At 29.5% G+C, this 16,027-nt stretch overlaps 1 protein-coding gene across 1 annotated transcript in view; it reads left to right on the top strand.

Moving 5' to 3' along the window:
* Positions 1-16,027, top strand: part of LOC100169186 (neurexin-1) — a 285,341-nt gene that overhangs the window by 31,699 nt on the left and 237,615 nt on the right. The window contains exon 2 of the mRNA XM_029490369.1: positions 5,638-6,401. Coding sequence (XP_029346229.1) covers positions 5,775-6,401 — 627 coding nt within the window. The 5' untranslated portion in view covers positions 5,638-5,774. The remainder of the gene's footprint in view (positions 1-5,637; positions 6,402-16,027) is intronic.

The following is a 16,027-nucleotide window of genomic DNA, read 5'->3' as shown; positions in this document are numbered from 1 at the left end:
ATTATATTTTGTATTATTATGTTGTATTTTCTTTTTACTTTACCTTTATAAATTCGTAATAATTATGAATCCTAAGTCACTACAAAATAAATAGTTTTATTTATTGATACTTTATTTTCATATGGTTTATGTAGTTTTTTGACCCCTTCAAAATTTTTTTTAATAAGTTATGTATTTTACTAAATATTTGTATTAAATATTCTATTCTTAATATCAGCGTTATATTCAATATTAATAGTTTTTTTTTTTGGAAAATGCAAACAATACATTTTACTATTTGAATTAGTTAATATTGTGTACATTTGTGTGCTTCTCTAATATAAATTTTGAAATATAATCAATGGGACAACCGTTGAAATTACGTTAGTATTTATACCAAACACTTAAAATTACTTTATTATGTCACTTTAACGAACAAAATTAAACGCATATGTCTAAATGATATATATTCATGCATGTACCTATTATATTAAGGTGATGAATGTGGTAATACTGTAGTGAATATTATTAGTTTTTTGGTATTTCGAAAACATATGTTGTCACTTGTCTCACCGTCAATCGTTGTAATGGCTCCACATGTTTGTACCTATGCAAAATGCATGTATAATATACATATACATATTTAGCCCTAAATGAACGTAAATAAACATGGCGCTTGTCATTACTACAATTGATCTCGTCGGGAATGCATAAAAAATGTATGTTTCATGATTTTTAAAAACCACCTACTACCTACCCATTCGAAATATATTAACAAATATGCGTTCATGAATTTAATTATAATGATCAGTAAAATACTCGTTAGCCTCCCATAATCAAAACATACATTAGATTGCCGAGTGGGTGATCGGAAATCACGTAAAAAGCAATCAAATCAAATTCAGTAAAAATTAAATAATACCATATAGGGTAATATATGGGTAATTGTTAAATTGTTTTGACCTATCATTTATATACTCTTTATAGTATAGTTAAGTAGTGAATCACTTCTGAAATGATTGATACTTAACATGGATATTTTCTTATGGGGGTTCAAAGTTGTGTTCCATCTCCTGAATCATAATTTCTATAGGTGTGATGTACTGATGCACCCAAGTACATTGGAACCCTATTATGACATAAAATGACCATAGAACACGTCTGATGTACTATTATTATCTGTTTTCTAATTTAACTGTACCTTAAATAGTTGTTGATTTTATTTATGACATAATATATTCCTAAATTATTTTAAAACAATAAATGATATGTATATGGTTATAAATAAAAAATGTTGAATGTAAAGTATATTTATTATTCTCATATAGGTATTTTATCATTGTGCTAAACGAATTATTTATCATACATTTTTTATCACAAATCTTTTAACTTTATCAATCTGAATTTATAATTGTTTAATGTAAAAATAATAAAAACACTAAACACATGCATTCATATTATATCCGTAGTCGTCAACATACTTCGATCATTCCAAATCAGGTAAATCTTGGTAATATTGATGCTTCTGGTGTCTAGATAAAACATCAGTTTATTTCATACTTTACATTCGTAAATACATTTTATTATTGTATCGATAATGCTACAATTGATAAGACGTTCCCAATGTTTTCCTCCAATATTATAGTTTATCCATAATTGAGGTTGTTGAAGGATCAGAAACTTTATCTAAGACTCTCGATAAAGGTCTCAACAGCATTTCAGCAATTTTTCACTTTATTCATGACACCTAATTAAGTATCCCCCAAAATTCACTATTTTTAATAATTACCTCCAAGAAGGTTTGTTTCCATTATTATAGATAGTTAATCGTGTAATAATTTTAATATCAGGAGATCCAGTGATGGTTCCTTTCTTATATCCAGATCTGGCTTATCTTTTCTAGGAAAATTATTCTAACTGGTTAGAATGAAAAAACATTTTTATCCACTATATAATTTGACTAACACGGGTTAGCCATACCACTTAACTATCACTAGTATAAGTGAATCCACAATATTCTTTCACTATTAAGTCGAATGCCCTAAGTATATGTGTTCTTTGATAAAGCCTTCGATTCTATTCATCAGGACTTATTGATTTATGTCTTAGTTAAATTTAGTATTGGCAAGTATGGTTAGTTGGTTATTTTCCTATCTTTTCGAACAATTTAAATATGTACGCCTTTTTAGAAAATATTTTGTATTTAAAGTAATTTTTGGTTTTTCTTATGGTGGAAATAATCCTCCATTACTGTAAAATTTATTTATAAATACTCTCTTCCCAATAGTATCACCCGGTCGGTCTTTAATTTGTACCGATGATGAAATAATCTGTATTACAAACTTCTCAATCAGGAATCGTCAGCTACTCCGGGATACATTAATTTGATTTTGAAATTAGAGTGATACAGTGGTCTATCACTAGTATAATATCATTGGATATTGGTTAATTAAAATATATGTCCTTCCACTGAACTCATATTCCAATAGACTTCATTTACACCTTGAACAGTGTGCCTATATCCTAATTTTTTTTAAAAAAAAAATATTGAAAATATATAAAAAAAAAAAGTATTGAAATAATATCTAGGTTTTATCTTAGTCTAATTTCTTTCATTCTATTTATACAAATTAATATACCTAATTGAGCAATACGTGTACCTACTTAGTTTTATACTACGTAACTAGGCCAATGTTAACTCTTCTACATGCACTATTTTACTTTATAATTCGTTGGTTAGGTTTATCTTAGAATAATTGGTGAACAGTCTACTAGCAGCTGTCACCTTCTACGTTAGCTAATAGAAGACATATTAATCGTATAAAAATAAATATCTGATTTACGCAAGTTTTTCTTTTAATATGTCATGATTATAGTCCAGTCGCACAAGTACATGATTCGAACTCATAAGAAATGAGATGTGAAAATCGTGAATTACAATTTATTGGTTTACTCGAGGTAATAACTGATTCCCCTAGAATTGGCAGGAAATTAACATCTGTATTCCAAGTGGGACAAGATCCTATGACCTCTTGCATGCAACTGTTCATAAATCTAATTTTTCATTTTTAATCAATACTCCATTTAGTTTTGATTTTAATTCAATTAATTATGCGTAATTTATGCATATAGATATGCATAAATGAATATTTTCATCCCTTCTCATTTGTTAATTAATAACACTTTTGTTTATATTTTAGACTGGTTAATTCACAATAATTTTTATTGTACAAACAATGATTACCTCGATGATTACTATTTGTATATAAAAGTCAAAAAATAAATGCTGATAATGAGTTAGGTATCTACCTATATAATATAATATATATCAATACTATTGAGGATGTTTTATATTTTGGATAAAAACTATTCAACTAGGTATCCAACTTTATTGGTCATTTGGTAATGTTTCACGTATCCAACGTGCAACGTTCCCGTTAATTGGGTGTGTTGAATGCTTTGCCAGGTGTGCAGGATGCATCCTATAGTAGATATCGTAATTGCCGGCGCTAGGTTTACTTTTACCTAATTAATAACCACAAAGTGTGTTATCCGGACATACATATGTGATAAATATGTCCAGAGGTGTACATAAAAGGGAAAAAATGATAAAATGGCTTCCATCTTCTCAGTATCAAGGATTAAAAACTTGAAAATTAAAAATAATTTTTAATATAGGTAATATTAAACATACTTTACTTAATTGGCCATTAGATTGTCTAGATCACGTAGATGACCTACAATGTTATAGTTAACACCTACACGTAATGTTATTATCACGTGATAATATGCAATGCTAGTTTTTCGTTAATTGAAATGTCTTTATAATCATAAAACATAATTAAAATACTATTATCTCACATGCGTAATAAGGTTTTCTACACGATACTGCACATTTTATTGAATTAAAAAAAAAAAAAAAACTAGGTTATAAATTGGCTGTATAGTACATTTTGTGTGTACCTCATAAATGAGCAGGTCACTGAAATTAATGTGTTAAATTAGAATTTAATGATGGATAGATACATGCGAAAAGCGATTCGGAGCGGATACAAAGTGTCAAACTCTGCTATTAAGGATATTTTATAATATTTATTAGTTTAAATTATGTAGGTACTATTATTAATTTTTTTTTTATTAGTAGTACAATAATAGTTAATTTAATTTTTTCCAAAAACAAATTGCATGAACTACAAGATATTAATAATGCTATTTATAATCTTTAAAGTTAGTACAAACATACCGTAGTACGATGTGAAAAGGTTCGTGACATACCTTAATAGCTAAAAATTAATCTAAATGTTTTGAAAATTACAATATGTGTACTAAATAATAGGTATACAATAATATTATACTCACGTAGTGTCAAAAAGTTTCAACTCTCTGTGAATATTATTTTTTGGAACAAAATAACTAGTATTACTATTTTTCGGTTATTCCTTTCAGTAGGTATACCAAATGCATATTTTACTTATTACCTTGCAAGTCCAGTTAAAATCAATAATTTTGTAAACAGAATGTTGAGAACCCATTTATTTGCTGATAACTAAATATTCTTCAACTGCCATTTAATATAAATTCCATTTTTATACAATATATATTATATACATACATATATACATAATTATATATATATGTATTATATAAAATGTACTAAAAGACGTAAGTGCTTCACTTACGTCAGCAGTCTCCTGATATAATTTAATAACTAAAAACATGCAATGACTCGTATGTGCGTCAGTAGGTCTCAATGAAATTTTAATGTTGGCGTGTATTTGCGTCGGTGCTACTGTATTTACAAATGTTGTCAACATTTGAACTTGAAAAGAATAAAATACTATTTTTATGATTTTCATAATGTTAAATTAACAACTTATGAAATATTTGTATTTAAAAAAAAGATTATAAAAGTATAAGATTTATGGTAGGTACACCGAAAAATGTTGGTCCATTCCTCCACTCATCTAAATTAAAATGTTTTTTTCTAATTAATACTATACTAAGTTACTAATATAAAATTTGATTTTTATATAATGGAATATTCTGAAAAATATTCTGCTTGGAAAAACTAAATTAAAACTATTGTCATTCAAATAGGTTGATAACTAAATATAATATGATAGTATAAGTAATAAGTAAAAAATATCATTTTTTAGTGATTTTAAATTATATTGTAAAAAAATAATTATTAAAATAATTAGTCTTTTATGTTAAACAATTCATCCTGCATAAATAAGGTACTTATATTAATTTCCATTAAGTCACTCGGGAGACGGGAGAATGCAATTGATGATTAAACGAAATAATAAAATTATATCGAATACTAATACTATTGAAATAACAATCAAACGCTACAATTTATAAAATATTACTTACCAATTTATAAGTACATATATTGTATGATATTTTATTTCAAGTTAATTCAACATGCTATGACTTTCATATTGATAATGAAAAAAAATTACTACGGTGAATGCCTAAAGATTAATTTACTAATGTTCAGCTCCCTCCCTTCCGTTGAAAAATCTTAGGTAGGTACGCCACTGAAATTGGCACATGAATTTCATTTGTATAAAATATATGGTTTTTAGTAAGGACATCAGCGATACAATATTATTAATCGCGTCTAATACGATCGTATATATTGATTTCCGCCAGGTAATCTACGGCAGTGGACGCAAAAGAGACATAAATTCGCTCGCGCATGAGGAAGGCAGTCGCGCTGCAGTGAACGTCGCCGGTCGGCCGACCGCCGCCGCCGCCACCACCGCCGCCACCGCCTCCTACCTACCGTCATGACAATGACGACGACGACAACAACAACAACAACTGCGATGACGGCGATCGCGATCTGGTGCGTGGCCGCCGTGATGGGAGCCGCCGGCGGTCTGGTGTTGGACGGCACGTACGGCCAGTTCCGGAAGTGGAACGCGGGCGTCAACGGCACGCTTGAGATGGAGTTCAAGACGCGGTCGCCAAACGGGCTGCTCATGTACACAGACGACGGTGGTACGTACGACTTTTTCGAGCTGAAAATGGTGGAGGGCACCATGCGGCTGCGGTACAACCTGGGCGCCGGTGCCCAGATACTGATGGCCGGCCACGACCTGTACGACGGCCGGTGGCACCGGGCGGCCGTCGAACGTCGCGGCCGCGTCACCGCCCTGACCGTGGACAACGCGACCAGCGCGGCCGCGTCCGCTGGCAAGGAGCTGCAGTTCGGCCGGCTGGCGTCCAACTCGGCCGTGTACGTGGGCGGAATGCCCGGCTGGTACAACGGCCGGCTCACCCGGCTCGCGCTGCCCAGCGTCATATTCGAGCCCCGGTTCAGCGGCGCCGTCCGCAACGTTGTCTACACCGACGACTTTTACCCGTACCCGAGGCGGCAGACAGCCATCACAGACCCAGCCCGACAGCCAAAGGTCAGTACTGCATTTTCATATCGCGTACTTATAAACTATGTCACGTGGAATTGCAATAAAAATATTAATACTTTTGTCAGGTTGCATGAACAATCATTAAACATTTAGGGCCGTTCTTATAATGTCCGGTAAAGTGTCGGTTAACGCTGATAACAGATTTTTTTACCGGCAGAATTCGGCCGGTTAAGTGTCGGTTAACTTTAACCGGACATTGTACGGCCCTAAATGAACCAATAGTGAGCTAATAGAGGCCACTTAAACAGGTTTTAAATACCCATGATTGGCCGTCTATTCAATGTTATTGAATTCTTAAATTAATATCAATTTTTCGTGCAACCCGACAATATAGGGCTATGAATTTAATGCACTAAAAAGACATTTTTATAATATACATTTATAAACGCGAATAGTTACTAATAATCAACACTTTTTAAATATAAAAATGTATATAAACTAATTTGATTGAAAAGGAAAAAAAAAATTACATTTGCTATGTTTATATCTGAGCACACGCCAGTTTCTGATTAGGTATCTTGTGCGTTGTCATCACTTGGCACAGATACTCAAGCATGACCAAGAACCCTAACGAGTGGGCAATGAAATTGATATAATTGAAAAGATTAGAAAAATGTCCAAGGTCTCCTCTCAAAAAATTGAGAAATCAATGTAGTAATACCTACATTGTGACGAAGTGATCATTAAAAAAAATTCCACTCCGAAAAATGAATGATCTTACTAGGGTATCTGTGCCAGATGTTGAAACACATATGCAACCAATCCATCAAATGGCTAAGTGTTAAGCAATATAATAAAAAAAAATGATTTAGTTTATAAGTAGGTAGTTACTATAAATTAAGTTGAAAAAAAAGCGGGTAAGTGGATGTCACTCTTTTTTACAGTAAGGTAGAAGTGGGTCATTGTATAATGGATTGTATTAAATTTGAATTCAATGATATCATATCTTTGTATACGAAAAACGATTCTGAGCAGAGATGGTTTGTCAGTCAGGATATTTTACATTATAATTATTTATTTTACCCTGTAATTTGAATTAATATTATAAATTACAACAAAATAACTCAAATCTTTATTTTTTATTTTTATTTTTATTCGTTTCTATGGTGATAGACAAACCGTTAGAAATTAAAATGTCATTTTAAGTGGTTTTTTTTTGTTAATTATCGATGGTTTTTCCCGTGGCATTAAATAACAATATTGAGAAAATCGAAAAATTACCTGTCTAAAGTACCATCTTGATCCAATTTGCTAAAAGATAAGATACTATATGTTGATATCGAAGCACTCCATCTGGTAGAAATTTTGTATACAGGATAAGAAAAAAAAGTAAGCACCATTTTAAAACCACTAGATCCTTCGCTCCGCTCAGAATTTATAATATTGTTAGTAAACAAAAATTTGTTTTAATGTTTTAAAAACCTACCATAAAATGGTGTCAAAACAAAGAATACTTTAGACGGTCAAAAAATTATATAAAATATCAAAAAATGCAAAACAAAAGTTTAAAAAGTAATTCATTGTTGCATAATTCAAACTTTGGGCTAATATATACAATGCATATATTATCTTATAAACTGTTATTAAAAAAAATAAAAAAATTTTGCTACAAATTCACATTCATATAAAGTTACCTACAATATTATGTAGGTAACACAATATTTGTTTACGATATTACGTGTTATTATTGAGAGTAAAGATGTGATTGTACATACTACCGAGTGATACCGAATGATATGATAATTACTCTTCTCACCACCTTTCGGTAATAGACATAATCAACTATCCAAGATCCATTGGATGGTGGTTGTTGAAAATATTAACTTGAGTTAGCTACCCCTATATTATATCATTACATGTATACTATATAGTATTCAAAAACACAAACACAATATATATTTCAGTTTCATTTTTTTGTATTGAGTTTAAGTAAAACATTAAGTACATTCGACCATAACTGATCATGGCTGTCCAATTTATGTTACTACGAAAATATTAATTAAAAAGAAAAAAAATTAGTGACTTGTACAAAAACATAGTTATAGAGATCAACAACTGAAAATTCTTCTTCTTTTTGTACTTTAAATACTACTGATGACCTGAAATCTGAAGATGTAGAAGAAATAGTACATACAAGTTTCATTTTGAAATTATATGATTTATAAAACGAAGTTTGTGATTAGAAGGCAACACTTTTTCTGTTTATGATACACACCTAAAAAAACAGTTTTGTATTTATATCTGTATATTGTATAAATACTACTGTACACGATTTAAGAATATAGATAATCTATTACATACTCACATTGTCTCTGCTTATAACTGTTTTTCGTATAAAATGATTTACCATTGAATTTAAATTTAACTCATCTCTTACAGTGACCTGCTAAATTATAATAGGTTCCCTCATAAAGTCATAACCCACTATACTACCAACTACCGTTGTATTTTATAATATTTTTTAATAATTAAACATATACTCGTACCGTACCCTTTATGTGATTAAATGAAAACCATTTTATAATAGTTGAGAGGAAATTGAAGATTACTTGTATAAATAGTATGCGTTCGTTTTATAAGGTACCTGCAGTGGTATTGACTAATATTTCGTTTAACAATACAAGTTTTTATCATTTAATTATAATTAACATTTCATTGATATAACTTATGACAGTGTAAAATCATACATATACCTACGTCAAACGTATAATTATAATGTAACCGTTATGTATATATTTTAATTTCAATGTAAAGTTTATACTCTATCAAGCTTTAAATAATAATCTTAAGGCATTGATTCCATGGTTTTATTGATTAGTTAACTTGTTAGTTATTTTAATATAATATTCTTTATTAAATATGTTCTAGGTTTTATATTAAATAAAAAAAAAAAATGATAATTTAGTTACAATTACTTAGTTAAATAGATAGCTGCATTTTTATGTTACTCTAAACTCTAAAGAATTGTATTCAAACATGCTTGAAATGTTGGTATTTGAAATAAATTACTTTTAGATTATCATCGTCGTCATAATAATCATAATTTATAGCACTAAGGTACTTAATTAATTCAAAATGTCCATACCTACAAATTGAACGATTATAAAGGAATATTAAATTCGTATTGTTATATGTATATTATAATATACAAGCCACAAACAATTCTAGTTTATAGATAACTATATGTAAGCTCTGATATAAAATACAGATAGATTACTATTAATTACCGAGATATTTTAAGCAGAACTCTGAAACATTATCCTCAGGTCTTCCAATAATATACAATATTTATAATTTTAATTAAACTTACTATATTATGGTGTCCACCTATAAAAATAATAATAATACATCAAGCCAAAATTACATATAAAATAGTAATTGTAATAACAATAGCTTACATACTTTAACTTACAAGATTATATTACATATTTCTAACCTTAAAACTAAAATACAGAATATTTTATATTGTATGAAATGCCATGGATTCTAATATCTTTATACACTCATTACTGATCCCATATTACTTCAATCCTTCATATATTCTATGGAAAGTTAAAATATATGATAAACTAAATTTAGCGAATAATACAATTAAGATATTATCGGCGTTAAACGATAATTAATTATACAATTTATTGGTCTTTGGGATCAACAGTTATTCAGTAAAATGATTTCAATTGATTGTCGTGAATTGAACTATTTACGATCGATCGACGTATATCACTGTATTATACTTACATTATTAAACATTGGCATGCAAGAGTCCTAAACATAATAAGAGTTAATGTTATCCACAATTCCTCTTAAAAATGTGTTTTATATTTACTTTAACTGTATACCATCCACGATCCACTGATAACTATAAGTTCTTTAGACCAAGTTTGATTTTCAATGAAATTCTACCTAATGATCACCTTATTGATGAATCAATTACCCATATGATATTTACTACTGAATCATTTAACATTTTCAATTATTTTGAAACTAATTCGTTCATTAAATATAAGTATTGTTCCATCAACTGTTCAATGATATTTGACCAATAACTTGGATTCAATTTTTTAAAAGTGGAATATCAGATACATAAGTTTTGTGAATCAGCATTCTGTGCGATTTTTAAAATTGGCCGTAAGAAAGTTCATATAATTTAATAGTGATATAAAGAAGGTGTACGGGTGTACTTCCAAGGTAAACATTATAATCATCACCACAATTTACAATAATATCATGTCATAGCATTTATTTTGGAACAATGCAACATATTAATTAATTTCTTGCTGAATTTATTACTTAATTATTCTAGGGATAACACAAATATAAAGTATCTCCAATATTTAATATAAATAAATTATTATTATTTAGTGAAAAATGTGATGAAAAAACATATCCCAATGTTAGAAGGTAAAGGAAGATGCATTTAGAAATATATTTTGCACACAATTTAATCTTGGTTTTGGAAATCCACAAAGTGATGCTTGTAGCAAATGTGACCCTGGTGAAAGTGCTGAACATATTAATTTATATAAGACTACATTGTAAATTAAAGAAAGAGATAGGGCATATGTTTAAGAAAATCGTTGCACGTGTTTTTTGCCAATGGACTACAACAAACAATGCCATTGCCTAAACTGGCTGAACTGTCAACTTCAAAAGCATTTTATCTATGCCAAATTTGGTTTGATAATTGTGAAATATACCTATAAAATAGCAGCAAAAAATGGACTCAAACCATTTATGTTCAGTTTAACTGAATAAGTAGCAGGTAAATGTAGCAATGAAATCCGAAGACGTTTAATGTATTTTTATCAACTATCTCAGTCAATACTTCAACAGAACATTAAATATGTCATCATACTATAGTCTTATTCGTGTTTTGATTCGTGTTCTGGGAAAAACAAAAACATTAATATAATATATTATGTTTATATCGATATATGATTCTGAATGGTTTACCTACATTTCTATAAGTGGATTCGTATTTTGACTCAGATCAAGATTTTCACAGTAAAAAAACGGACTCAGAAAGAACCAAAATATGTATACACCAGAGCAATAACAACCAATCATACAAGAAGCTAGCAAAAAAAAAAATATTGTAATTTCAGACATGATACATCATTTTAAAAATATTGAGGTAATGCGTCATCTAACTTACTACGCTTAGTAAAAAATAAAAATAAAAAATATGGTGAAAAAGTATATGTTTGTGACAACATTAAATGATTAAGAATAAGTAAATTTGTTAGTTACGTTTGTCAACAATTTCACGTAATATTATGTCAGTTAACTCTTTCCAATGACCCCTTCAAATAATTATTGTTCTATTCACTAATCAGTGATTTTGTCCAATAAATTGGAATTGATTTTTTGAATTTATTAATACTGACACTACATAAAGTAAACTAATCAGTACCTAATGATGGCTACCTATAGTATTAGTTTGATAAATATATAACCAGCATATGACTTTTCGATAATTCACCACGTTATTGGATTTAATAAAACATAAGTATACTGGAGTAGCTTATTGATAAAATAATAACAATTTGACACCATGTAATTACAAATTAATTGTAACAATAAAATATGCTAGATGCTAAGTAAAATTATGTTTTTAATACATCGCTCTATGGTCACCCATTCATCAACCATGAGCCGAGGTTTTGATGATAAGGAGCGTTTAAATTATTTTATGCAGCATAATAATTGTATACTAGTGCTTCGATTTCATAAGACAACTATTCAAACAGAAACTCGTGGGTACATTAACATGTATAAAACAGTTCTGTTAAATGAAAGAGAAACTAGTAAGATGAACAATAGCACTTCAAGAATATTATATCTATAGACTATACCATATATACCAGAAAAGAAAAATTACATAATTTCCAAGATGGAACAGAACTTAAACAAAATTAAATTTACATGTGCAGTATGCAGTTATGTCAAAGTATAAAAAAACCTAAAAATCACCAATCAGAGGATTCTAGATTACAAAATATAATAAAAGTTAAAAGACAACGAAATTAATGTATATCTGTATTAAAGGGTATACAAAAACAACTGGCAAATGGCGAAGTGAATCGCAAAAAAATTAACATGGGAAACTCATTTGGCGTTTGGTTTTGGACACCCGGGAAAATACAAATTATACCATCTACTAAAAACAATATGCTAATTCCGGAACATGCATACAATTATCACTGACATAGTAAAACATTTTGCCTCATGTCAGCACAATAAGCCACTTAGCTGCAATGATAGTCGTACCTTGAGGGTAAGGGTTCAACATTCTCCAAAAATTGATGCAGAGTACGGCCTTGCTAGCTTACTAACAACGTTATATTGAGAAGTTACCAATCAATTTAGTTGACCCTTTATCAACCAGCTGGAGAGACACGCACTATATATAATATTATAATACTCGTAATATAAAATTTGCTTTCAAAATCTATTCACTTATACACACTGAAAAAGACAACGTTGAATCGTACTTAGGATGAAAATAAAAATCCAGATACTGCAAAATTAAGTAGGTTTATCGTGTTTGACAATTATTATTGATTAAAAAAATATCAGTTATCTAATGTAACAAACAATTAAGTTAAACAATTTTTCAACAAACACATAGGTGGGTCCTTACGTGATAAAAAGGTAACACACAAAAACTCAGTGCCAATAAAAAAACACGCAGATATAAAAATAAATTGCTCATTAACGTGTCAAATGTATGCTGTAACTATGCCAGCGTATCGTGTTTGGAAATGTGTTGTTTTTTAATGACATTGAAGGCTCTATTCCGTAACAGATATTTTGCCGATACTATTTACCAGTGTACCTACTGGTTTTTGGTATTATCTTTCCAATAGTGATATTTGGTAGGCATTTGATATTTTCGATATTATATATAGTAAGCCGTATCATGCAAATTGCAATCAATTGATACGTCACTAGGTTTTAGAAACCGTTCCGTAATATCCTTAATATTCCATTATCATTTGGGTTTTGTTTACTACTATATAGGGTATGTTTAAGTATTAGTTTCAATTTTTATGGGTAGTAATATATTTTGTGTTGTTACTTTAACAGATTGGTCACAAATTGCTTTATGGATAGTTAACCCCTATTAAAGGTATTTTTGGAATTCTCGGGTCATCACACACTAATTGGTTTTGATAATTTTCTGAAATTTCATATAGTTCTGTGTCAGAATCTATTAGAATTTCGTACCTTTACGTATAAATATATTTTTAAAAGGGCAACACTTTTGTTGTGTTTCATTTATGTTCATGTCATAGTAATCGTCTTGAATCCTGTAGTAGAATAAGAGAAAGAGAAGACGGGTACGGGGATGAATTGTAAGCAAAAATCTGTGGTAAGCGTAGCGTGCTACTTGAGAATTCTCCGTTGCATGGAAAAACATTGAATCACAGATATTATGTTTTTATAATTATGATTAAAAAAAAGAGGTTTCTATGGTGACGTAATTATATTATGCATAGGTTGCTAAGGGTAACCTAAGTACTGTAACGCAAAAATATACCGAACTTTCTAACGAATAATCCATCACGAAAGTTGTATCCAGCCCAAAAATATGTCCACATACTTATGAGGGAGATATACTTAAGACATAGTGTGTACAGGAATGTAGATGATCCTTTCGAATGTGTTATGGAAGCAGTGCTGTGGTCTTTTTTAAAAGTGAGATGCCACGACAACCTCAGCTACTTATACCACTCGGAATAGTAAATTAGTGTTTGGTGTACGCAATACAATATGATGGACCTTGGGTGTACATATTATTATGTCTACGTTTCTTGGTGTCATTGAGGCAGTTTAGTAGTTTTATTTTATTATCCTGAAGGAATGTATTTAGTAAAGTTACTCTACCATTGTATATTATTATTCTGTGATCAATACGTGTGTGTAATTTTTATGTGATATATTTTAATTCACTTACTTTGCTCGTAGTTTGTAGTTACTCTTCAATGAGTAAAGCTGATGTAGGTATCTATAGAGATGTATTTTTGGGGTTGGGTCGATTCTCACTACAATAATTTATATCCTAATTCGATTAATTCAACGTGTAACATTAAGTGCTAACGTACTACGTCCACTAGAAAGTTAATAAAATATGCTCTATTTCACACAAATTATTGTTGTAAATGAGATTAAGGTAAGTCGAACATCGTTAATATAATAATAATAATAATAATAATTTATTTAGGGAAATAAATTCCAATCACAAAAATATTGTAGTGACAGTTTGTGTTAAGTGCACATAATATGGGTTATAACTTAAAAGTAATGTGAATACAAATAACAAAAAACAAAACAAAATAGAAAAAAGAACAAAACAAAATAAACAAAAAAAGAAAGAAAGTATATAACAGAAAGCAGAGAAATAGAAGAGGATAAGAGATGATTAGATCAAATATTAGACAAATTAAATAAGGTAGTATTAAATAAATCTAAGTCTTTAGTTGAATTACCTGTAGACATAAGTATATTTGCAGGGGTATATAGAATATAGCTTGAAGAAATGGAGGAAAGATAAAAAGAGTGGAATTATTTCTGGAATTAGATTGGTTTACTCTAAATTTTAAACGTTCGAGTAATTCGGGACAATCTATAATATTATATAATAGTTTGTATAAAAACTTACAGTTTAAGATAATAAATCTTTTATTTAGGGGCATTATTTTAAAGAGATTACAAACAGTTTCATATCCAGAATGAGGAGTTATTTTATAATGATATTTATATAATAGGTATCTTAAGAAGATAACTAAAATCAATATGTGTTAGTATGCTATGTTTTATTATTGTTTGCTATTGATAAGTCTGAGTCCTTGAGTAATTCTCATGCGATTTTGGTTAGATATATCTAATAGCTAAGGATATTGCTTATTTTATATTGTGATTAACACTTTGATTCTATTCTAAACTTTTAATGCTAATATAGATTTGTATCTACCATTAGAATATCGACTGCTACTGAATACATTTAAATCATCTGTCATTACAATAGCACTAATTTATAATTTTATCTCGTACTAATAATTCTGAATACGCAATAATTATATGTAATAATAACACTATACTTATAATAATCAATAAATACGATACTTAAATTGTAAGTCGCTACTGTAACAGATAATATACTTATTAAGTATTAAGGTTTAAGGCTTAAATGTTATATAGTAGGTTAGATAAGGGAATACAATAATAAGTAAACCATATTATTTGCTAAGTAGTACCATATAGATAATCCTATGGCCATACCCGGATGTTCAAATAACCCAAAGTAATTTATATTAATAAATAAGACGTGTAAAAGCACAGTGACCAGTAATTGTTAGAATGAAAAAAATAAAATATCGTGACGCATACTGGCGTGGGCGATGAGCTTAGAGATTTTCTAAGAAACGCCGATAGAGAATTTTTTCGTTTAACCCCTGTTAGGATTGTTGTAATATTATCCTTTCTACTTTTGGTAAGTATTGGTTGAACCAAAAGTTATGGAAGATCGATGTGTCCGTAAATGTATGTACGATGGTGTAACGTAAACATTGCCATATATAGTATGTCAGCATATTATAGTGTTGTTT

This window comes from Acyrthosiphon pisum, chromosome X, assembly GCF_005508785.2.
Source record: "Acyrthosiphon pisum isolate AL4f chromosome X, pea_aphid_22Mar2018_4r6ur, whole genome shotgun sequence".
NCBI lineage: Eukaryota > Metazoa > Arthropoda > Insecta > Hemiptera > Aphididae > Acyrthosiphon > Acyrthosiphon pisum.
Note: the sequence above shows the minus strand (reverse complement) of the source record. Positions and strands in the feature narration are given on the sequence as shown.